The 23,103-nt window shown below is 23.5% G+C and overlaps 2 protein-coding genes across 2 annotated transcripts in view; one reads left to right on the top strand and one right to left on the bottom strand.

The window, feature by feature from the left end:
- Nucleotides 1-6,248: 6,248 nt before the first annotated feature.
- Nucleotides 6,249-12,378, bottom strand: LOC117169267 (transmembrane protein 267). The gene is made up of 2 exons (XM_033355552.1): nucleotides 11,850-12,378; nucleotides 6,249-6,670 (listed from the first exon to the last, which is right to left on the bottom strand). Exons 1-2 carry the CDS (start codon nucleotides 12,129-12,131, stop codon nucleotides 6,341-6,343), a joined length of 612 nt encoding a protein of 203 aa, XP_033211443.1. The 5' UTR covers nucleotides 12,132-12,378; the 3' UTR covers nucleotides 6,249-6,340.
- Nucleotides 12,379-12,415: 37 nt separating this feature from the next.
- LOC117169268 (c-Myc-binding protein) overlaps nucleotides 12,416-23,103 on the top strand; it is a 12,295-nt gene continuing 1,607 nt past the window's right edge. Inside the window, exons 1-2 of the mRNA XM_033355553.1 lie at nucleotides 12,416-12,535; nucleotides 15,304-15,425. Coding sequence (XP_033211444.1) covers nucleotides 12,521-12,535; nucleotides 15,304-15,425 — 137 coding nt within the window. The 5' untranslated portion in view covers nucleotides 12,416-12,520. The remainder of the gene's footprint in view (nucleotides 12,536-15,303; nucleotides 15,426-23,103) is intronic.

The following is a 23,103-nucleotide window of genomic DNA, read 5'->3' as shown; positions in this document are numbered from 1 at the left end:
AACCTTACTTTCCCTTCCCTCATTTCCTCTACTCCTTCTTAATTTTCCCTATTTTTTATTTCCATTCCGTCTCAACCGCTTATTTCCTCTTACTTCCCCTCCCCTCCTGTACTTCAACTTATGCCCCTCCTCACATTACTCACACTGCAACTTCTGCCCTCCCCCAAATTCCACTCGCCTCACTTCCCCTACCCTCAATTCCCTTACTTCCCAATCTTTCATTTCCTCTTACTTCCCACGTTTCATTTGCTCTCATTCCCTTGTTTTCCCTCCCCTCATTTCCCCCAATCCTTAATTTCCCCTAACTTTATTTCCTTCCTTTCACCAAATTCCATTTGCCTCACTTCCCCTACCCTCATTTCCCCCACTCCTTAATTTTTATTATCTTTATTTACATTACTTCCACCGTATTTCCTCTTAATTCCCCACCCTTCTGTACTTCAACTTATTCCCTTCCCTACATCACCCATACTGCAACTTCTCCCCTTCCCCTAATTCCACTCGTCTCACTTGCCCTACCTCATTCCCCTTATCTCCCAATCCTTTATTTCCTCTTACTTTCCTACACCTTATTTCCTCGCATTACCCTCACTTTCCCTCCCATTATTTCACAAACTCTTTCTTCATTTCGCTCAACTTAATTTTCATTATTCCTTCACCCTTATTTGATCTTATTTCTCCCCTTATCACTAAACTGCATTTTCTCTTACTTCCCTTCCCTTAATTTTACTCGACTCACTTCCTCTATCCTCATTTCCATTACTGCCCAATCCCTCATTTTCTCTTATTTTCCACATCTCATATCCCTTACTTTTCCTCCCCTCATTTTCCACTCAACTTCCCCTTTTCCTCCCACACTTCTCCTGATTATATTTCCGTTACTTCTCCTCCCATACCTTAAGTTCTTCTCCTCCCCTTATCCCCCATACTGTAACTTACCCCTTCCCTTAATTCCACTTGCCTCACTTCCCCTAATTACTTTCCCCTCATATTTCATCACTTCCCCTATTCCTCCTAACTCTCCCTTCCCTTGTATCACCCACTTCACCTAATTCCACTCCCTTCATTTTACCTACTTACTGACCTCTTATTTTCACCATTTCCCCTGCTTCCCCCCACCCTTCATTTCCCCTATACAACCATTTTCTAAACACTTTACCACCTCTCATTCTCCTACGCCTCTCTTTTTTTCTCTACTTTCCCTCCTCAAATTTCTACAACTTCATCTAATTTCCCCTCACTCTTTTTCCTTATTTCCCTTACTTATTTACACTAATTTCCCCTTTTTCTGAAAAAAGTCAAGCATACGGACAACCGACCGATTTTTGCCCAGGCTATACAAACCCTAAAAATGCACCAAATTCTTTAATATAATATAGGAAGAGAAAAAGGGAATAGGGGATTGACTTTGATCCCTGAAATAAGGAAGAAAAGCTGAATAATAAAGACTATACGTAATAATGTTTTATAAATAACAAATTTATTTAAAACAGTAATAACAATGCATTATTTCGAAGGCACATTTAAAAAATACATCACGGATCCTTATAGCTTACAATTATAATTATCCCCAATTCTAAAACAATTGTAGTTTCTCACAAAAATTTGTTTATTTTCTAGCATAATTTTTCTAATAAACTTTTTTTTCCAATAAATGTTTGAAATTGGGTTTACATCATAACTAATTATTTTAATTAATTAATTAATTATCACAAAATAAATAAATAATAGTTTGAGAGGGCAAAGCTATTACACGCATTAGTATTGCGCAAAAATACTAAAAATGCACATAAGATGAAGTAATCTAAATTTGAAAGGAATTCATCCACCGCATGAAGATTCATCCTTGAAGGCTACAATAAAACACAAGTGGGACTTACGTCCAAGAAATCGTAAGCACTAAGTCCCACTCACGCAATTTGCCACGCCAGACAACAATTACATCCAAAGAAAACCGATCCGTGTTTCCTTATTTACAAAAACGTACATTAACTACCGGAACAAATGGCCGTATTTGTAGAATACCTTCAAAGGAAGAACACACATTTCAAGCATTAAATTTCATACTGCCAACAGGTCACAAAGCATTTTTTTATTTCTTCTCTAAATTTTAAATCGCAAAGCAAAAAGTGATGTTGCATAAAAAAAATTTAATTCACAGATGTTTCGAAAATAAAATTTTGCAACATTTCATTCAGGGTGGCCCGGTTCGCAAACATTTTTTTTTTAATGCGAAAAATGTTTCCATTTGAAGCAATCAAAACGGAACTGCAACCTGAAAGAATGAAAGTGGAACTCTTCAATTCTAAACTTTCAATATTGAAGCTAAAACCAATTTTTATTCCAAAATTTTTTATTGAAACTCTCAATAATTTACAGGAAAAAAATTTAAGGTTTTTTAATTAAACAATGTTAAATAAATTTCTGTTAAACTTTATAGGTAGAAAAGAATTCTCGACCAAGAAAAAAATTACTTTTTAATAAAATACCTAATTTTTCAGCCAAAGAGATGAATCTACAAAAAAATTATTTTAACGAAATTCAAGCAAAAATGGAACAATTAAATTTAGAATTGAAAAAATAAATGTTCAACCAAAGCAAACGGAATTTTTGACAAAATAGTTAAATCTTCAACCAAAAAAGTGAATTATGTATGAAAATGATAGATTGTCAAGTAAAAAAATTATTATTTTTTTTTTACCAAATAGTTGAATTTTGAACCAAAAATAAACATTTTCTATTAAAAGACGAATTTTGAACCAAAGAAATAAAGTTTCAAACAATAAGATAAATTTTCAAAAAAGATTATTTTTTACAAAATAAAATGTATTTTTTTTACAATACTTGTATTTTCCACAAAATAGGTGAACTTTTAAGAGAAAAGGATGAATTTTCAACAAAAGAATAGAATAATTTAATTCTAAGTTTAAAAAAATAAGAATTATTAACCAAATAGGTTTTTGAAACAAATAAATGAATTTTTAAACAAAAAGATAAATTTTAAAACCAAACTGGTGAATTTTCTGCTAAAAAAGATGGACTTTCAACCAAAAGATGATAAATTTTCAACAAAAAATGGAATACATAGTTATATTTATTTAGTTAAAAGAATTGATAAAATATTTTTCAACAAGAACTTAAATTTTGATTTAAAAAACCAGGTTTTTCAACAAAAATGATACAGCATTAAACAAACAAATTAATTTTTAACAAAGCAGGTACTGTTTCAACTAACTAGATGGATTTTCAATCAAATTATCTAAACAAATTTGTATTCACAAATTTTTAATTCAATCTCATTTTCAATGCTTTAAAATGAAGAGTGAATCGATAAATTTGTACATTTTCAAAATTACATAGTTTTGAACAATTTCAAACATCTTTTAAAACGATTCGCATTTTTCCGAAATTAAAAAAATCCTGAAAAATAAAAAAATTGCCTTAAAATCTTCCAGATTATTTTTTTAAAACTTCGAAAATATTTTGGAATCTTTTAAAATATTTAAAATGCTTTAACATTTTTTTAATGATCAAAAATGTAGGTTTTGTTTTAAATGTTTTGAAAATTTCAAATTTTTTATTATTTTTGAAAGGTTTCGCTACTTTCAAATATATATTAAAACGATTCGCAGTTTGCCAAAATTAAAAAAATTGCCTTAAAATCATACAGATTCTTTTTGACAACTTCAGAAATCTTTTGGAATCTTTTCAATAAATTTTTTCAAAATAAAAAATCTTGAATTTTTTTTCATTATTCTTTAGAAAATTGTTGTATTTTATAGAAACCTTTAAAAATCCTTAAAAAACTTCAAAATTTTATTTCGAAATATTCAAAAATCTACATTTTTTTTAAAAGTCCTCAGATTTTAATTCTTTTTTAAATGATTCACAACATTTAAATTTTTTCTACAATTTTTTTAATTTTTCCTAAAATTGCTTTTAAATTCTGTAAATTTAAAACAATTCCCTTAAAATCTTCCAGATTATTTTTTGAAACTTTCATAAATCTTTTTAGATGTTCTCTTAAAATTAATTTTTTGAAATAAAAAATCATTTAAAATTTTCCCAGAAAAATATGCTTTTTATCTTGAAATCTTTAAAAATCTTTCAAAAGTTTCACAATTTTATTTTGAAATGTTCAAAAATCTAAGTTTTGTTTTAAATTTCTTAAAAAGCTCAAATTTTTTATTATTTTTGAAAGTTCGCAACTTTCAAATATCTTTTAAAATGACTCGCATTTTTCCAAAATTAAAAAAATCCTGCAAGATTAAAAAAATTGCCTTAAAATTTTCCAGATTCTTTTTTTGACAACTTCGGAAATCTTTTGGAATCGTTTCAAATATTCTTTTAAAATAATTTTTTCAAAATAAAAAATCATGAACATTTTTTTCCAGTATTCTTTAGAAAACTGTTATATTTTATAGAAAGCTTAGAAAACCCTTAAAGAACTTCAAAATTTTATTTTAAAATATTCAAGGATCTAAATTTTGTTTTGCATTTTTTTAAAAGTCCTCAAATCTTAATTTTTTTTAAATGACTCATAACTTTTATATATCTTTTAAAATTATTAAAATTTTTCCTAACATTTTTTTAAATCCTGTAATGTCAAAAGAATTCCCTTAAAATCTTCCAGATTATTTTTTGAAACTTTCATAAATCTTTTTAGATGTTCTCTTAAAATTAATTTTTTGAAATAAAAAATCATTTAAAATTTTCCCAGAAAAAAATATGCTTTTTATCTTGAAATCTTTAAAAACCTTTAAAAAGTTTCAAAATTTTATTTTGAAATGTTCAAAAATCTAAGTTTTGTTTTAAATTTGTTAAAAAGTGCAAATTTTTTATTATTTTTGAAAGTTTTCGCAACTTCCAAATATCTTTTGAAACGATTCGCATTTTTCCGTCGAAATTAAAAAAATTGCCTTAAAATCTTCCAGATTCTTTCTTGACAACTTCGGAAATCTTTTGGAATCTTTTCAAATATTCTCTTAAAATTAATGTTCTTTAATAAAAAATTATGAAACAATTTGATCATTTCTCTTTAGAAAATTGTTGTATTTTATAGAAACCTTTCAAAATCCTAAAAAGATTCGAAATTTTATAGCGAAATATTCAAAAAACTATATTTTGTTTTACATTTTTTTAAAAGTCCTCAAGCTTTTAATTATTATTTAAATGATTCACAACTTTTAAATATCTTCTAAAATAATTTAAAATTTTCCGAAAATTTTAAAACAATCTTGATGCAAAGTTAAAACAATTCCCTTAAAATCTTCCAGATTATTTTTTGAAAATTTCATAAATCTTTTTAGATGTTCACTTAAAATCAATTTTTCAAAATAAAAAATCATTAAAAATTTTCATAGAAAAATATGCATTTTATCTTGAAATCTTTTAAAATCTTTGAAAAGCTTCAAATTTTTATTTTGAAATGTTCAAAAATCTACGTTTTGGTTTAAATTTTCCGCCGAAATTAAAAAAAATTCTGCAAGGTTAAAAAAATTGCCTGAAAATCTTCCAGATTCTTTTTTGACAATTACGGAAATCTTTTAGAATCTTTTCAAATATTCTTTCAAAATAATTTTTACTTTTAAACATCTTTTGAAATGATTCGATTCTTCTTAACATTTTTTTTAATCCTGTAAGGACCAAATAATTCCCTTAAAAATCTTCCAGATTATTTTTGGAAAATTTCAGAAATCTTTTAGATCAAAAATGTACATATTGTTTGACAAATTTTAAAATTTTTCAGAACATTTGAATCCTAAAGAATTAAAAAAAAGTCTACTTAAAATATTCCAGATACTTTTTCGGCAATTTTTCAAATCTTTTGGAATCTTCTCAAATACTATTATATTTTTATTTCGAAATCTTCAAGAATCTATATCAAGTTTTTTTAAACCTTTTAAAATCTTTTCTATTTTTACATTTCTTTTATTTTTTCAAATCTTTCGGTAGAAAAAAACTAACATAAAATATAATTAATAATAATAAATAAATGTATAAATAATAATAAAACATATTTTAAAAAATCTTCATTCTTGAGATCGAGCTTATATTAAATTACACTATATCACGTGATATTAACAATTTGAAATGATTGGATAGATTTTTCTTCTAAAAATTACAAAATTCCCGGTCTCAAAAAATTCACGGTCATTTCATGGTTTCCTTGGTCCAACGGCCACCCTGTAATTACACTGCTCTTCTGGTAATATAAACAATAAATATAATAAAAATATGCAGTCTACTTTTCGATTTTTTTTCTTATTATTTATTTAAAATTGGTCATTCCGTTTTTTTTCATACAAAATATAGATTTTAAAGTCTTTTCAAGTTGTCTCTAAACTATATTAACTAAACTCTCTTTAATTTCAATGGAATGAGTCGTTAATAAACTCATACAAAAATGTACAATATATGGAAAAATCATGCTTAAACTTAAATAAAAATAATAAGGAATCGGCGGAGTTGAACCTATTGGACAAAACCACATGCCTCTTCTATTTGCATCCCTTATGTGATGGCTCAAGAAACTGGACAAAATTATCCAACCATAATTAGCCACATTTTGTTGGTTAAATATTTTCGAATATAGGAAAAGGATGAGCCACATCGTAATTGGTATCGTTGAACAATGCAGATACCCCCGTTTAGCTGAATGCGCAGCATCCTTACAATAAAAAAAACATAATAATTATTTATTTATAAATAATTTCAAAAATTAGGGGCCTCGGACTCGCTTGAGAAAATTTTAAAATGGTGTGAATCGTAGCATCGATTTTGAAAAATAGTAGCAAAAGAGCGTGATTCAACATATTTAATATTAGAGACTCTAAATTTTACTTACTGATGGAAAAAGCCATTTAAAATGATCCAATCTGTGTGAATTGGCACAAAAAAGGGACCATTATCAACCAAAAATGGAGAAGATAAATTCTTAATTAGCTAAATTAATTTTCAACGAGAAAAACGAATTTTTAATCAAATAGTTCAAATTTCAAAAAATGAGATTAATTTTTGTGATGAATCGTAAACAAAACCCTGAATTTTTAACAAAGTAGTTCAACTTTTAACCAAACAATTTAATGGTTAACAAAAAAAAAGATGAATTTTTTACCAAATTCTCAGTTAAAAAAAAAAAAAATAACGCTTAACCAAAGTGATAGATTTTTAATTAAAATAATGGAATATTCAATTACACTCAAATTATTAATATTTAACTGGTATAATTGAATTTTCAACAAAAAAATGAATTTTTAAACCGGAACATTAATTTTCGGCTAAATAATACGATTTTTCAACAAAATACATCAATTCATAACAAATAAATACTTTCAACCAAAAAAGACCAATTTTCAAATTTATGAATTATTAGCTAAACTTATGAATCTTCAACTAGAATAGATAAATTTCAAAAACCCAACAGATGAATTTTTAACAGAAATTACATATAAATATTTAACTCAAATTATGAACATTTAACTGGAATAATTGAATTGTCGACAAAAAAAAAAAAAAAACAAAAAATGAATTTTTAAAGAAGAAAATTAATTTGCCATCAAAAAATAAAATTTGTCTACTAAATACATAAATTTCTAACTGATTAATTATTAATATTTAAATTAAGAAATTATGAATATTTAAGTAGAATAATTGAATTTTCTACAAACAAACAAAAATTAATTTTTAAACAAGAAAATTAATTTACCATCAAAAAATACAATTTTTCTACTAAATACATCAATTTCTAACCAAGAAAGACCAATTTTCAACCAAATAGTTCAACTTTTAGTTTAAAAAATTAAATTTGAAGCATAAATATGAATTTTAAACCAAAAAGATGAATTTTTAACTGAAATTACACATAAATATTTGACACAAATTATGAATATTTAACTGGCACAATTTTAGTCTAAAAAAAAAGAATTTTCAAGCAACAAGATTAATTGTTTACAAAAAATACGACTTTTCAACAAAACATATCAACTTGTAACAAAGAAAGAAAGATTTAAACCAAATAGTTAAATTTCTAGTTAAAAATTAATTTTCAAGAAAAAATATGAATGTTCAACCAAAAAGATTATTTCACACCAAAAAATAAGATTTTCCAACAAAATACATGGATTCTTAACCAAATAGTTGAATTTTCAACACTAATTTTTAATTAAACTGTTGAATTTTTAGCTAAAATTATGAATCTTCAACTTATAAAATAGATCAATTTTAAACCGAACAGATTAATTTATTTATAACCAAAGTGTTTAACTTTTAACCAATTAAAAGTTTTATTTTAAACCAAAAAGATGAATTTTTAACTGAAATTACATATAAATATTAAGCTCAAATAATGAATATTCAACTGGAATAATTGAATTTCCTAAAAAAAATATAAATTTTCGACGAAATACATCATTTTTGTAACAAAAAAAGATAAATTTTCAACCAAAAAGATTAATTGCACCTCAAAAAATACATAAAAGGATTCTTAATGAAATAGTTACATTTTCAACTAAAAATATCATTTTTCAACCAAATAGTTCAATTTTAATATGAAAAAGATAAATTTTCAACTGAATAGTTGACTATTGAAATAAAAAATATGAACTTTTAAGAAAAAATGGAATGGTTTCATTTTCAATAAGAAAAAAAATTCATAAAAAACATCAATTTTTAATCAAACTGATAAATTTTTAAATAAAATTATTATTGTTCAACTAGAATAGATGAATTTTAAATAAAAAAGAATATTTAACTGTGGTAATTGAATTTTCAACCAAAAAGATGAATTTTAAAAACAAGAAGATTAATTATCTACCAAAAAAGAAGATTTTTCAACAAAATACATTAATTTGTAACAAATAAAGATAAATTTTCAAACAAGAAGATTAGATTTCTACAAAAAATAGAATTTTTCAACAAAATACATACATGGATTCATAATAAAAAAGTTGAGTTTTCAACTAAAAAATATCAATTTTCAATCCAATAGTTGATTTTTAAACTAAAAAAGACCAATTTTTGTAAAAAATTAATTTTTCAACCAAAAAAAAAAGACAAACAAACAAAAACTGAAATTATGAATCTTCAACTAGAATAGATAAATTTGTAAAAAATTTTAAAATTTTAAAATTTAAACAGATGATTTTTTAACTTAAGAGTTTAACTTTTAACCAAGTACAAGTTTTATTTTAAACCAGAAATATGAATTTTTAACTGAAATTACATATAAATATTTAACTCAAATTATGAATATTTAACTGTGATACTTGAATTTTCAAACAAGAATATGAACTTTATACCAAAAAAGAAGATTTTCCAACAAATTACATGTATTTACAACTCAAAAAAACAAGTTTTCAACCGAATAGTTAAATTTTGAACTAAAAACATAAGTTTTCCAAATGAAAATTTTAACTAAAATGATAAATCTTAAGCGAAAACCTGAATTTTTAATAAAATAGTTCAACTTTCAACCAAAAAATTTAATGTTTAACAAAAAAAAGATTAATTTTTAACCAATTTTTCATTTAAAAAAATTAATGGTTATCCAAAGGGATGTATTTTTAATTAAACAAAGGGAATATTCAGTCAAACTCGAATCATGGATAGTTAACTGGAATAATTGTATTTTCCAAACAAAAAATGAACTTCAAACAATAAGATTAATTTTCTACCAAAAAATACAATTTTTTACCAAATACATCAAAACAAATAGTTAAACATTTGGTTAAAAATTAATTTTTAATAAAAAATATGAAGTAAAACCAAAAAGATTAATTTTGAACCAAAAAATAAGATTTATCAACAAAATACATACATTGATTCTTATTTAAACAGTTAAATTTTCAACCAAAGAGTTCAATTTTAAACTAAAAAATATCAATTTTCAAATAAAAATGAAATAATTAAATTTTCAGTTAAAAAAATTTATTTTTAACCAACCTGATGAATTTTTTAACTATAATAATTATTTTACACCAAAAATAAGATTTTTCAACAAAATACATACATGCGTTCTTAATCAAATAATTAAATTTTCATAAAAAAAAAGATCATTTTTCAACCAAATAGTTGAATTTCATAATAAAAAATATCCATTTTTCATTGAATAGTTGACTATTGAAATAAAAAAACGTAAAGTTTTAAGCAAAAATAAAATAATTCAATTTTCAGTGTAAAAAAATTAATTTTTCACGAAAAAAACATCAATTTTCAATAAAACTGATGAATTTTTAAGTACAATTATTATTCCTTAACTCGAATAGATGAATTTTATATCAAAAATATAAATTTAAATTTAGTGAGTTTAAATTTCAACTAAGCAGTTTTATTTTAAACGAAGAAGATGAATTTTTAACTCAAAAAGACCAATTTTTAACCAAATAGTTAAATTCTAAATTAAAAAAGATCAATTTTCAAATAAAAATGGAATAATTAAATCTTTAGTTAAACAAATTTATTTTCAACAAAGAAGATTAATTTGAATAAAAATAGATGAATTTTCAACTAAAAAAGATACATTGTCAATCAAAAAATGAATAGTTACATTTTCATTAAAAATATATGATGTTTAACCAAAGAGATGAATTTTGAAATAAAAATGATGGGATATTTAATTGAAACATATACATTTTTAGTTACAAAAAATAATTTTCAAACAGAAAAATATCTATTTTTCTATTTTACTTTTACAGAAGGTAATGAATTTTAAACAAAAATTATTCATCTTCACCCGCAATAATTCAATTTGCAAAAAAAATGAATTTTCAAACAAGAAGATTCATTATCTACAAAAAAAAAAGATTTTTCAACATAATACATGAATTTTCAATAAAAAAAAAAAATTTAACCAAACAGTTGAAGTTTGAAATAAACAAGATCAATTTTCAACTTAAATAATGAATTTTTAACTGCAATAGTTGAATTTTCAACCAAATGTCGTATTTTCAACCAAGAAGATTTATTTCTACGAAAAAAGATGAATTTTCAACTAAAAAAGATATATTGTCAATAAAAAAATAGTGAAATTTTCAGGAAAAAAATAAAATTTTGAACTAAAATGGTAGTTAAATTTTCAGTAAAAAAATTTATTTTCAACCAAACTGATGAATTTTCAACTAAAATGATGAATCTTGAATTGTTAGTAAAAATAAATTTTAAACAAAAAATATGAATTTCAAACCAAAAAAGACAATAAAAAAAAAACATGAATAATCAATCAAATGGTTCAATTTTCAACTAAATAATTGAATTTTGAAATAAAAACGAGAAGTTTTGAAACAAAGATGAAACAGTTTAAATTTCAGTTTCAAAAATTAATTTTTCCCAAAAAATCCCAAGCAAAGTGATGAATTTTCAAACAAAATGATAATTTTCAAGTCAAATGGTTGAATTTTAAATAAAAAATATTAATTTCCAAACAATTAAATGTTCATTCGAAGATTTTATTATGTGGGAATTTGTCAATTCAGGAATTTTACTATTTTGGAAATTTTATATTTTACATTTGAAATCTCTTAAAATTGTATACGTTATTTCAGCAAAAAGTGTTATGTGAGTCCGAGGCCCAAAAACAAATAAAGATCGAAAAATATTCTCTCCTCAATATCGCTTTTCACCACTTTTCAATAAAATTTAAACGTGTTTCAATTATTTTCTTTCAACACAAGTTTTTTCATACACTCAAAATTCTTAATCGAAATTTTTAAAATTCACATAATCGCACAAGAAATTGTTGAAAAATTTCAAAGGTAAGAATTAAACTGAACATATGAAAAAAAAAAAAACATAACACATAAAATATAAAATTATTTTTAAAAACGTGTGGAGAAAATCTATCAAATACTCACGTGCAATTTCCAACTTCCTGCCGCCAAAAAATGATCAACATCCACAAAGGATGCAATAAAAAAGCAGAGAACAACACTTGAAATATTTTGCAAAATAGATTTTTTCGACAAAATTAAAATAAGTGACCACGTGAGACCGCCGACTGTCGCATGTGTAAAATTGTCAGAGAGAGCTCGTATAACCTCATTTTTTTCCTGTAATAATCTATCACCGACATAGGAAGTAATTCCTATCAAACTTGTGATTATCACCCGTAAAATCAGTATTCGTTCGAAGATCATTTTGATGTTTATTTCGGTTTATTTACACATCAAAACAAGTCACACTCCAAGGATAAGGTTAGGTCACACGAAGAATTCGAAGAATTGGATTCACTGAACCGTTTTCACTTCTACGAAAATATTTATTTACTTTCGGCCCGAATTCTGACGTCATTTCTCTTGAATCGATAAATTTACATTCACTTTTCCTTTCCATAATCTGCCGTAAAGCTCATCGTCAATTTCGGAGGGAGCTGATTCGTTGAGGTTGTTTTGTCTAATGTCAAATAATCGAATCGCGTCAAGTGATTGTGTCATCAAGTGCACAAAAAAATTGTTTGGATACATAAATAGTGATCTCACTTAGAGGAAATTCTCTTATATAATAGAAACTCTGCAAAGGCAACGAAATGTCGAATTACAAGGTAACTTTTGTGTCAATAATTTCAGAAAACTGTCTAGAATTAAACCTAACCTCAATATTAGTCAATTCTTTTCTTACATTTTCTGCAATTAAGAGTTTTGAATTTAACAGAGAATGTGTCTAAATTAATCTTTTTTTTTCTCTCTCTTGAATGAAATAATGCGTAATAAATGTATAACTTTTTAGATATTATATTACATATCTCTTGAATTTGGCATTTTTCTATTTCGCATCGTTAATTTTATTCAGTGTCGATTTCGTTAATTTTTCAGCAAAGGAAATTTATTTTCAACTAAATAAAATAATTTTTCATTGAAATTTTGTTCAGAGAAATTAATTTTCCACCAAAAAGGGAATTTTTATTTATATATTGTAATTGGTTTTGACATATTTCTAAACATTATTTAAAAATTTATTTTGAAAAATAAAAAAAATTATTTAAATTTTTTCCAGGAATCTTAAGAAAACTTGTTTATTATCTTGAAACCTTTCAAAATCCATAAAAAGCTTAAAATTTTTATTTCGATATGTTCAAAAATATACGTTTTGTTTTACATTTTTTGTAAAGTTCTCAAATTTTACCTTATTTTTGAAATTGTTCACAACTTTTAAATGTTTTTTTTTTTCAAATGATTTTTCTGAAAATTAAAAAAAGAACATCCAGAAAAATGTCATATTTTTTCATATATTAAAGTTATTAGATATATTAGAGTTGAAAATTCAATTTCTTGTGTTAAATCCGCCTTTTTGGGTTGAAAATTTGATTGAATTTTTTTCCCTTCGCAGGAAAATCTTTGTTACCTGCAAATTTATATTTCAGATTAAAAATGCACCTTTTTTGGTTGAAAATTGAACTATTTTATTGAAAATTAATGTATTCTACTTAAAATTCAACTGTTTTGTAGAAAACTCATATTTTTTAAATGGAAAATCCATCTTTTTTGGTAGAAATTTAATATTGTTTGAACATTCAACTGTTTGGTTAAAAATTCTTTCGTGTGAAATTTGCCTTTTCGACTTAAGAATTTGAAAATTGGTTTGAAATTTTAAATAATTTGTTCAAAATATAATTTGTTTGATAAAAATTTATATCTCTGGCTGAAAATTGAATTATTTTGTTAAAATTTGTTAGTTTTTAAATTAATTTTTTGTTAGAAATTAATTTTCTTGAAAATTCCACAATTTGGTTGATATTTTTTTTCTTTCTTAACTGAAAAATCTTTTTTAGCAGCTACAAATTTGTCCTTTTAGTTTGGAAATTCATTTCTTTTTGTTTAAAAATTCATATATTTTGTTTCATATATTTTGTTCAAAATATGTTGTTTTTTTTTTTATTAAAAATTCCAGTTTGTTTGACATTTTTTTTCTAGACTGAAAAATCTCTTTTAGCTGAAAATTTTTCTTTTTGAAAATGCATTTCTTTTAGCTAAAAATGCAATTTTTCGGTTGGAAATTAATCTTTTGACAATTCATTTCTTTTGTAGGATTAAATAATTATTCAGAGAAATTAATTTTCCATTAAAAATATGAATTAGTCACCAGAAAGATTAATATTCTGATAGAAAAAAAAAAAATTAATGAAATACTGGAATTTTGATTAATATTAAATTTAAAACATTAAAAATTTTAAATGGAAATTTTTGATTGAAAATGAATATTTTTTTAATTGAAAATTCAACCGTTTGATAGAAAATTCATTTGTTTGGTTGAAAATTAATTTCAAAAAATTCTTTTTGGTTTAAAAATTCAACAATTTGGTCGAATTTTATTCCTTTCTTGACTAACAAATCGTTCTTGGTTGAAAATCCCAATTTTCCATTTGAACATTCATCTTTGTAGCTTCAAAATTGAACTATTCTGTTAGAAATTCAACTGTTTTTTAGAAATTGTTTAAAATTTTCTTTGCTTATTGTTCAAAATTTAACTATTTAGTTTAAAATTCAACTTTCTTGAAAGCAAATTAAATTTTTGGTTAAAAATTCATCTTTTCGGGTTCAAAGCTTAATTATTTTCTATAAAATTTCACGTTTTAGCTTGAAAAGTCAATTGCTTTATTGAAAATTCGTCTTTTCGGTTTGGAAATTAAACTATTTTATTGAAAATTTAATATATTTCGACTTGAAATCTTACAAATTTGGTACCTACACTTTATTTGAATACAATAAATTAAATAATTTCATAGTTTATTAAAATTTCGGCAAAAAATTATCAATTTAATATTTCTCAAAATAGTATAAGATATTAAATACTGTTAAGTTTATAATTTCTTACTTAACAAAATTTGAGACATTTTTCGAATTTAAAAAAAAAGTTTTAATTAAATTAAATGTATTATTTCATATTTTCATTGTAAATTAAATTATTAATAAATTGTCCTATAGATTTAGGATTTAGATTAAAAATAATTTTTACAATAATAATTAAAGTACATATCTAATAAATAAATTATTAAAAATACTGAATATTGACAAATTCGACTTTAGAAGCGACTAACTGGTCGAATAATAATCTTGTTTTCAAGTTTTATTTTTATAAGATTTAAATTTGACTAAAAAATGAAATGAAATATTGAATTAAATGAAATTTATTGAAAATAATTAAATATTTTCGGTTAAAATCCGTTAAAATTGTTTCCACCGATAGAATTTGATCTAAATCACTTTGTTTATAATAATAGCATCACGAGTCATTTTGGAAATTAAAACAAAATGTTTTGCCACACAAATAGAAATGATGTATTGAAAAATTAAATTTTATTTTTTATTCCAGCCCATTGACGCGAAACGCGAAGAATTTCGCAAATATCTGGAACATGCAGGAGTTATGGACGCCCTCACCAAAGTACTCGTATCGCTATATGAGGAAACAGAGAAACCTGAAGATGCTTTAGAGTATCCTTTTTTTAAAAAAATGCTACCTCTCTTTTACCCAAAAAAAAAAAAAATTATTTTTTCAACTCTTTTCAAAAAAATTCACCTTTTCTTCCTATTTTTCTCATTTTTTGTGTGCATAAATGCGAACCAACTTGGTCGGAACTAATAGGAAAATCCAACTATTTTTGATCGAAAGTTAATTATTTTTATTTGAAATTACTACTGTTGAATTTTTGATTCACAATTCATATCTTTTGCGATTAATTTTTGTTCAAAATTCTACTATTTGCTTGAAAATTTAATTATTTTATTGAAGATTCAACTATTTTGTCAAAGTAATTTTTTTTTAGGTCGAAAATTCAACTGTGTTTTTTTTTTTTTTTGAATGGAACATTCGTTTATTTGGATTGAAAATTCATCTTTTTTTATGTAGAAAAGTGATCTTTTTGTTGTTGTTTTGTTTGGTTTAAAATTCATCTGTTTTTTTCTTGTGAATTCAACTATTTGCTTGAAAATTTAATTATTTTGTTGAAAATTCAACTATTTTCTTAGAAATAATTTATTTTTGTCCAAAATTCAATATCATTTAGCTGAAAATTCGACGTTTGTTAACGAAAATTCGTACTTTTAGATCGAAAATTTTTTTTGGTAAAAAAGTCATCTTTTTTGCTTAAAAGTTAATCTAAAAAAAATTTGTTAATTAAATTTTATTTGAATTATTTAGAATTCATATCTTTCGGTTAAAAATTTGACAATTGAAAAAATTCGTCCTTTTGAATTGAAAATTCATTTTTTTATTTGTAAAAAAGTAATCTTTTTTGCTTGAAAGTTAATTTTTTAAAAATTAAATTTAAATTTAATTGTTTACAATTCATATGTTTCGGTTAAAAATTTAGCTATTGGGTAGAAAATTTTATTATTTTATTAAAAATTCATTTATTTTCCTTTGAAAACCATATTTTTTGTCAAAAAAATCAATATTTTTGTTGAATATTCATCTTTCTGGATAGAAAATTCGTCCTTTCAGATTGACAATTTATTTTTTTTTAAAAAAATAATCTTTTTTGCTTGAAAGTTAATTTAAAAAAATTAAATTTCAATGAAATTGTTAAGAATTCATATCTTTCGGTTAAAAATTGGACTATTGGGTAGAAAATTTAATTATTTTATTAAAAATTTAACTATTATCTTTGAAAATCATCTTTTTTTTTGTAGAAAAATCAACATTTTTCTTGAATCTTCGTCTTTCTGGATATAAAATTCGTCCTTTCAGATTGAAAATATATTTTTTTCGTAAAAAAGTTATCTTTTTTGCTTGAATATTCTTCTTTCTGGATAGAAAATTCGTCCTTTTGGATTAAAAATTTATTTTTTGCTAAAAAATGTATCTTTTTTGCTTGAAAGTTAATTTAAAAAAATAATTTTTTAATTGAATTTCAATTGAATTGTTTAGAGTTCATATCTTTCGGTTAAAAATTTAACTATTGGGTAGAAAATTTTATAATTCTATAAAAAATGCAACTATTTTCTTTGAAGATCATCTTTTTTGTGTCGAAAAATTAAACATTTTTGTTGAATATTTCGTCATTCTGGATAGAAAATTCGTCCTTTTGAATTGAAAATTCATTTTTGTGGTTGATAGTATATTTTTTATTTTTTAAAGTATACTATTGTATTCTTGGTTCAAATTTCTACTATTTGATAGAAAATGTTATTATTTTGTCGAAAATTCAACTGTATTTAGCTGAAAATTCGTCATTTGGTACCAAAAATTTGTCTTTTTTTATTCAAAAATTATTTTTTTAAATTGAATTGTTTAGAATTCATATCTGTTGGTTAAAAATTTGACCATTGGGTAACAAATTTAATAATTTAATAGAAAATTAAACTACTTTGTTGGAAAGTCATCTGTTTTTGTCGAAAAATCTACTTTTTTGTTGAATATTTGCCTTTCTGGATAGAAAATTCGTACTTTTGGATTGAAAATTTATTTTTTGATAAAAAGTTATCGTTTTTGCTTCAAAGTTAATTTTTTTTTAATTTCTCAATTGAATTGTTTAGAATTTTATATCTTTCGGTAAAAAATTTGACTATTAGGTGAACATTTTTATTATTTTATTAAAAATTCAACTATTTATTATCTTTGAAAATCGTATTTTTTAGTCCAAAAATTAACATTTTTGTTGATTATTCATCATTCTGAATAGAAAATTCGTCCTTTTGGATTGCAAATTTATTTTTGGCTAAAAAAGTTATATTTTTTGTTTGAAAATTAATTATAAAAAATAATTATTTAATTGAATTTCAGTTGAATTGTTTAGAATTCATATCTTTCGGTTCAAAATTTGACTATTAGGTAAACATTTTTATTATTTTATTAAAAATTCAACTATTTATTATCTTTGAAAATCATATTTTTTAGTCGAAAAATTAACATTTTTGTTGAATATTCTTCTTTCTGCATAGAAAATTCGTCCTTTTATATTGAAATTTCATTTTTTGGTAGAAAAGTAATCTTTTTTGCTTGAAAGTTAATTTTTTAAATATAATTGTTTAAAATTCATCTTTGTTGGTTAAAATTTCCAATATTTGGTAGAAAATTTATTTATTTTGTTGAAATTCCAACTGTTTCGTTGAAGATTCGTCATTCTGGATAGAAAATTCGGCCTTTTAGGTTAAAAATTTATCTTTTGGTAATAAAGTATTCTATTTTATTTAAAGATTCATCTTTATTCAACTAAAAATCCACTATTTTGTTGTATATTTGTCTTCACGGGTAAAAAATGCGTGCTTTTGAATTGAAAATTCATTTTTTGTGGTTGATAGTAAATTAATTTTATTTGAAAAATATAGTATTATATTTTTGGTTCAAAATTCTACTTTTTGATAGAAAATGTCATTATTTTGTAGAAAATTCAACTATTTTCTTAAAAATCATTTATTTTGGTCGAAAAATCAACTTTTTTGTTTGAAAATTAATTATTTTTTATTAAATTGTTTCAAATTCATCGCTATTGGTAGAAAATCGAGTTATATTATTAAAAATTCAACTATTTTTTGGAAAGTCATCTTTATTGGACTAAAAATTCACTATTTTGTTGTATATTCGTCTTTACGGGTAAAAAATTCGTGCTTTTGAATTGAAAATTCATTTTTTATAATTGATAGTAAATTATTTTTATTTGAAAAGTATACTATCATGTTTTTGGTTCAGAATTCGTATCTTTTGTTTGACTATTTCATTTTTTTCCTGAAAATGCAATAATTTGGTCAAACATTATATCTTTTGGACAGCTAATTCATCTTTTTTGCTTGAATGTAAATTTAATTTTTGATTTTTTTTTTAAATTTAAAAATCAAATGCTTATTTTTGGTTCAAAATTTTATCATTTGGTTGAAAGTTTTTCATTATTTTGTTCAAAATTCATCTATTTTGTTGAGCATTCATCTTTTTAGATAGAAAATGCATTTTTTGGCAGAAAAATCATCTTTTTTGCATGAAGGTTAATTGTTTTGTCATTGAAAAGTATATTATTATAATTGAAAACTAATCTTTTATGGTTGGTAGTAAATTATTTTTATTCGAAAAGTATACTGTGTATTATATTTTCAATTCAAAATTCTACTATTTGGTGGAAAATTCGTTTTTTTTTAATTCATACATTTTTTAAATAAAAATGATATTTTTGGTTAGAAAATTGGTCAAAATTTAAATTTTCGATTGAAAATTTAATTATTTTGTCGAGATTTTTTGGTTTTGTATGAAATATCAATGACTTTATTTCGTATTAAAAATTTATTTTTTTGTTTAAAATTCAAAATGTTAATGGATATTTAGAGAATTTTATTAAATAGTTATTAAATTAATTTTAAATCATACTCTTCTTTACTCAATAGCTTTTATTTTTTGTTGATAATTTAGTTAAACATGGAAGTATTTTGTTAATAACTTGTCTCTTTTGGTCAAAAATTCATATTTTTAATGGAAATTAGTTTTTTTTTAGTTAAAAATTTCCCATTTTTGTTGAAAATGCTTTTTTTATTGGGTGAAAATAAATTTTGGTTTACTGAAAATATAATTATTCCACTTTTGAGTAAAAATTGTTCTTTTTTAGTTTAAATTTCATGTATTTTGTTGAAAATTTGTCTTTTTTTTGGTAGAAAATCTATCTTTTTGGTGGAAAGTAATTTCTTTAGTTGAAGATTCACAATTCTTGTTGAAAATCTTAATATTTTTTGCTTCAAACTTTTGCATTTTTTAAAAAATCTATGTTTTTTTGGTAGAAAATTAATCTTGCTTGAAAATTCAGATTTTTGTTTAAACATTTATTTCTTTGGTTCGAAATGTACCGACTTGGTTGAAAATTCGTATTTTTTGGTAAAAATTAAATTAAATTAATTGAAACCTAATAAATTTGGTTAAAAATTAATTTCTTCGGTTAGAAATTAATTAATTAGTTGAAAATTCCTCTTTTTGGTGGAAATTAATTTTTTAAATTGAAGATTCACCATTTTTGTTAACAATGCATCTTTGGGTAATAGTTTCACTATTTTTAATCATTTCGTTTTTGGTAAGAAAATTAATCTTTTTGTTTAGAAATTCATTTTTTTATGTTATTATGTTATGTTTCCGTTATTAGGTTGAAAATTAAATTATTTTGTTTAAGGTTTTGTTTTTGTTTCATTCATCTTAGGAGAAATTTTATCTTCTTAAATAAACATGTTACTTTTCGGTTGAAAATTCAACTCTTTTTTTTAAGTTTATCTTTTTGATTTATAATTGCAACTGTTTGATTGAAAATTCAACAATTTTGTAAAGTCATCATTTTTGGTGGAACATTCTACTGTTTTAATATAATATTTAGGTGTTGAAAAAAGAATCTGAAATATTTTCTGGATGAAAATTCAAGTATTTTTGAAAATTTGCTTATCTTTTTATTCAATTAAAAATCCACGTGTTTGAAGAGAAATGTCATTTTTTGAATGAAGATGCAACTATTTATTAGAGAATTCAACTATTTAGTTTAAAAATCATCCTTTTTGGTTGAAAAAATTCGCCTTTTTCGATTGAAAATTCAATTTTTTTCGTAGAAAATTATTTATTTGTTAAAAAAAAATTTTATTTCTGATCTTGCAGAGTCAACTGGAATCTTTTTTTAATGAAATCTCAACTTTTTTTGTGATTAAAAATTCTTTTGCTTTCAGAGAAATTTTATCTTTTTTGATCAAAATGCAACTATTTGGTAGAGAATTCAACAATTTTAAAAAATCACTTTTTTTTGTTAAATATTTATATTATAAGTTGAAAATTTAACTACTTGGGTAAAAGGTAAACTACATTGCTAAAAATTTATTTTTTTGATTAAAGGCTTATGTATGGTTGAAAATTGAACTGTTTAGTGGAAAATACATTTTCTTTGTTTACAATTAATTTTTTAACAGAAAATGTAACTTTTCCGTTTTTTTTAAGATTGATATTTTTTAGTTGAAAATTCGCCTTTTTTGGATAAAAAATAATTTTTTAGTTTGAAATTTCCTTTTTTTGTTGGGTAAAAATGCATCAGTTTCATGGAAAATGAATTTTTTGCTGAAGTCATATTTTTTGTTTGAAAATTCAATTTTTGTAGAGAAAATTCGTCTTTTGGCTTGAAGGTTGAACAATTTAGATAAACTTTTTTTTGAAAAATCTTTATTTGTTGAAAATTCGTTTTTTGGTTTTAAAATTCCTCTTTTTTTTATAAATTTCATCTTTTTTAATTGAAATATAAACTATGACACGTTTTTGTTAGAAAAATGTATTTTTTTTAGGTTGAATATTTAACTATTATGTTAAAAGTTCTATTTTTGTAGAGAAAATTCGTCTTTGGACTTGAAGGTTGAATAATTTAGATAAAATTTTTTTTGAGTGAAAAATCTTTGTTGAAAATTCGTTTTTTGGTTTTAAAATTCCTCTTTTTTTTGGTATAAGTTTCATCTTTTTTAATTGAAATATAAACTATGACACATTTTTAAATTGTATTTTTTTTTAGGTTGAATATTTAACTATTATGTTAAAAATTCTATTTTTGCAGAGAAAATTCGTCTTTGGACTTGAAGGTTGAATAATTTAGATAAAATTTTTTTTGAGTGAAAAATCTTTGTTGAAAATTCGTTTTTTGGTTTTAAAATTCCTCTTTTTTTTGGTATAAGTTTCATCTTTTTTAATTGAAATATAAACTATGACACGTTTTTAAATTGTATTTTTTTTTAGGTTGAATATTTAACTATTATGTTAAAAGTTCTATTTTTGCAGAGAAAATTCGTCTTTTGGCTTGAAGGTTGAACAATTTAGATAAAATTCTTTTCTTGAGTGAAAAATCTTTATTGGTTGAAAATTCATTTTTTGGTTTTAAAATTCCTCTTTTTTGTATAAATTTCATCTTTTTTAAATTGAAACATAAACTATGACACGTTTTTGTTAGAAAAATGTATTTTTTTAGGTTGAATGAACTATTATGTAAAAAATTCAATTATTTCGTAGAAAATTCTATCTTTTATAGTAAAAAAGTCATTTTTTTTTGTTTGAATTGATTTAATAAATTTGAAAATTTTAAATTTGTATGAGAAATACTGTTATATTCCGTTTACAAAATATTCTACGTTAAAATTATCAAAAGATTAAAATGCTGGAATTGCAACATTAATAATTTGAAATAAAAAATTAGTCAAAGAAAAAGCAGAGAATTTTGAAAAAGTTCTCGGTTTCACATTTTTCCGCGAGAGGCGCTACGAGCGATGCAAACTAAATCCTGAAAAATAACTGGAACTTTTTTTAAACAAACGCCCTACTATATCTGTTAAATTAATCTAGGCCCTCTCAACTCTAATGGACAAATATGAAGAATTATGATTATTATTTCAGGCATAGTACTATTTGCGGCCAACTGTTGGCGCTGCGGGTCGGCACAGGTGACTGAATTTGAAGGTTTGAAAATTCAAAGTGTCAAAACGTGCCAAAGCATATATTTTATTTGAAAAAATGAATCGATGACTATAAAGTTAAACAAATGGAGGTTCTCTTGACGAAAATAACCTACAGAGAAATCCATAAAAGCGGTTATCGAGTATGCTTTCTGCGTTTTCGGGCGAAGGATTTTCACGCGGTCCGCGAAATTTTTTCAACACAAAAATAGTTTCTTCCATGTTGTTGCCTGAAAAAGAAGTTAATTATCTTCCTGCAGATGGTCCGGTTGAGGTAGCCCGTGATATTGACGCTAATTTGAATACATTTACATTTAATTATTTTACGTATGTGCTATTATATGAATTGTAAATCTGTTTTGAATCTTAAAATTGAATATGATGATCAATAAAATGAATACATAAAGTGAAAAATGTATAAAGCTATATTAAAAGTAATTTATATTCATTTACATATCATTCTCACTTTGTTTATCAAATTTATTTATAAATATATTCAAATTTTAAAATGATTCCCATGTATACAATTTATATATGGCACACATACGTCACGCATTGATACTTTTAGTTCAAGTTGCGCCCAACTGTTGGCGCTGTGCTTCATATTTCTACCATTGAGTTGATATGGCCTGAATTAAGGGCATGTGACACAGCTAAATACCTATATTACCGACCTCACTTTTTCAGTTCACTGAATGTCTTTTTAAACCTAAGAACTTTTTTTATAAATAAAATA

This window comes from Belonocnema kinseyi, chromosome 3, assembly GCF_010883055.1.
Source record: "Belonocnema kinseyi isolate 2016_QV_RU_SX_M_011 chromosome 3, B_treatae_v1, whole genome shotgun sequence".
Classification (NCBI taxonomy): Eukaryota; Metazoa; Arthropoda; class Insecta; order Hymenoptera; family Cynipidae; genus Belonocnema; species Belonocnema kinseyi.
This window is presented reverse-complemented; position numbering and strand designations above follow the sequence as displayed.

What these genes read in the sequence shown, in the direction of transcription:
- LOC117169267 (XM_033355552.1), bottom strand. Translation starts at nt 12,131, where the DNA reads ATGATCTTCGAACGAATACTGATTTTACGGGTGATAATCACAAGTTTG. An exon ending in CAGGAAGTTGGAAATTGCAC is followed by an intron (nt 6,671 to 11,849) that starts GTGAGTATTTGA and finishes TTTTATTGTAAG; the next exon opens with GATGCTGCGCATTCAGCTAA.